The sequence below is a fragment of the Terrapene carolina genome, unplaced genomic scaffold (genome assembly GCF_002925995.2).
Source record: "Terrapene carolina triunguis isolate 2854851 unplaced genomic scaffold, T_m_triunguis-2.0 Scaffold12061, whole genome shotgun sequence".
NCBI classification, from domain to species: domain Eukaryota; kingdom Metazoa; phylum Chordata; order Testudines; family Emydidae; genus Terrapene; species Terrapene triunguis.
Genome location: NW_020676412.1, coordinates 1 through 1,778, shown reverse-complemented (window position 1 = coordinate 1,778; position 1,778 = coordinate 1). Strand labels below are relative to the sequence as shown.

The 1,778-nt window shown below is 68.4% G+C and overlaps 1 protein-coding gene across 1 annotated transcript; it reads left to right on the top strand.

The window, feature by feature from the left end:
• Window positions 1-34: 34 nt before the first annotated feature.
• OPA3 (outer mitochondrial membrane lipid metabolism regulator OPA3) lies at window positions 35-653 on the top strand. The gene has a single exon (XM_024220857.2). It carries the CDS (start codon window positions 76-78, stop codon window positions 421-423), a length of 348 nt encoding a protein of 115 aa, XP_024076625.1. The 5' UTR covers window positions 35-75; the 3' UTR covers window positions 424-653.
• The last annotated feature ends 1,125 nt before the right edge of the window (window positions 654-1,778 follow it).

Below are 1,778 nucleotides of genomic sequence, written 5' to 3'. Positions count from 1 at the left end.
GGGGCGGCGGGTCGGGAGTGAGGGGCACCGGCAGAGCTGGGGGGAGTCCAGGGCTGGGCTGGCAGCCCCCCCCTCATGCCCCTCCCCCCTGCAGTGTACCACTGGGTGGAGATGCGAACCAAGATGCGGATCATGGGCTTCCCTGGCGCCACCATCAAGCCCCTGAACGAGGAGGCGGCGGCGGAGCTGGGCGCCGAGCTGCTGGGCGAAGCCATCGTCTTCGGCGTGGGCGGCCTGTGCATCTTCCTGGAGTACGCGCGCCAGGCCTCCAACACCAGGAGGAAGGAGGAGGAGCAGAGCAGCACCCTAGTGGGCCTGCAAGAGCAGGTGGCCGAGCTGGGCCTGGCCGTGGAGACCCTGGACGCGCAGCTGCGCGAGGTGAACCGCCTGCTGCTGGACATCTCCACCAGCGCCAAGAAATAGGGGCCCCCCGGGGCGGGTTGCCAAGGAGGAGCCTGGCGCGCCTCGGCCCTGCCCCCCGGTGCTGGGGTGCGGAGCTGGCTGTGGCCGGGAGGAGCCTGCGCTGGGCCAAGCGACCGGGAGACGCCCCCGTGTGGGCTCGGGGGTCCAGGCTCACGACCCCCCTCGGCTCCCGCGGAGTCTGAGTTTTCTACAATGTAAATATTCATCCATTAAAACCCACCTGCTGCTGAGGAGGCGGAGCCATGATTGGGGCGGGGCTCAGGGAAAGGGGCAGAGCCACAGGTCTGCCAGCAGCGCTGGTTTGCACCCAGGGCTCCCCTAGAAAGTGGAGCTGGTCCCAGCTCTTCCTTCCCTGGGATCTGGGATCGGCCCCTTCCCTAGGGCCTGTCCCGGCGTCGGGCAGTGGGGGGCCCAGTCAGATCCACCTCCCTTCCGGGGCGTTACTGATCTTCAGTGTCACTTCCCCTGCTCTTCCCAATTGCTCTTTGGGGCTCGCCCCACTGACCGAGGGCCCTGCCCCCCATAGAGATCCCAGCCTTTGGGCCAGGATCTGGGCTGGCCGTGCCGCTGCTTCCCCTTCCTGCGCTGGCCCGTGGTGGTGCTTCCGGGGCCTGTTCCTCCGTCTCACTCTTCCTGCAGGGGCGAAGTGTCCTGGCAGTGGCTGGTGCCCAGCCCAGGGGGCACTCCATGGGGCAGGGTCCATGGGGCAGCCTGGCCAGAGTGATTCCTAGGGGGAGCCACTGGGTGGGGCTGATTAATGCAGCAGGGCAGGGGTTGGAGGTCTCTGTGTCCCCCCCACTTCCATACAGGCCCAGGGGTCCCCAGCTCCTCCAGCCCAACAGGACCCACATGACCGGGCCCTGCTGCTGGGTCTAGCAGGGGCAGGGGCTGTCCTGGACAACTGTCACCTTTCTGCCCTAGCCCAGACAGGTGGGGCTGCTCCCCCAGGATCCCCCCTTGGCCGGGGGGAGGGCAGAAGGCTGGGAACAGCATCTGCCTGGAGAGGGGCGAGCCCTGGGGAATAGGCTGTAGGGCCAGGCCAGGCTGGGGAGCCAGCCACCAACCCGGCTGGATTTGCCCGGGGGGGCCATGCAAGGCTGGGGACCAGGCTGGCTGGAGGCAGTGGGGGCTGGGCTAATGCGTCCTTCCCCCTGGCTCAGCAGTTCAGCCCCCTGCTCTGAGTCCAGGGACTGAACCAGCCCAGGGGCTGCTTCCTTAGCTTGGCTCTGCCCTGAGTGGGAGGAGCCAGGCGGAGGAGCGCTGGGAGGCCTGGTTCTGGGGGAGGATGGGGAGGGGCGCTGGGGGCGTGGGGAGGCCTGGTTCTGGGGGAGGATGGGGAGGGGCGAGTGGCGGAG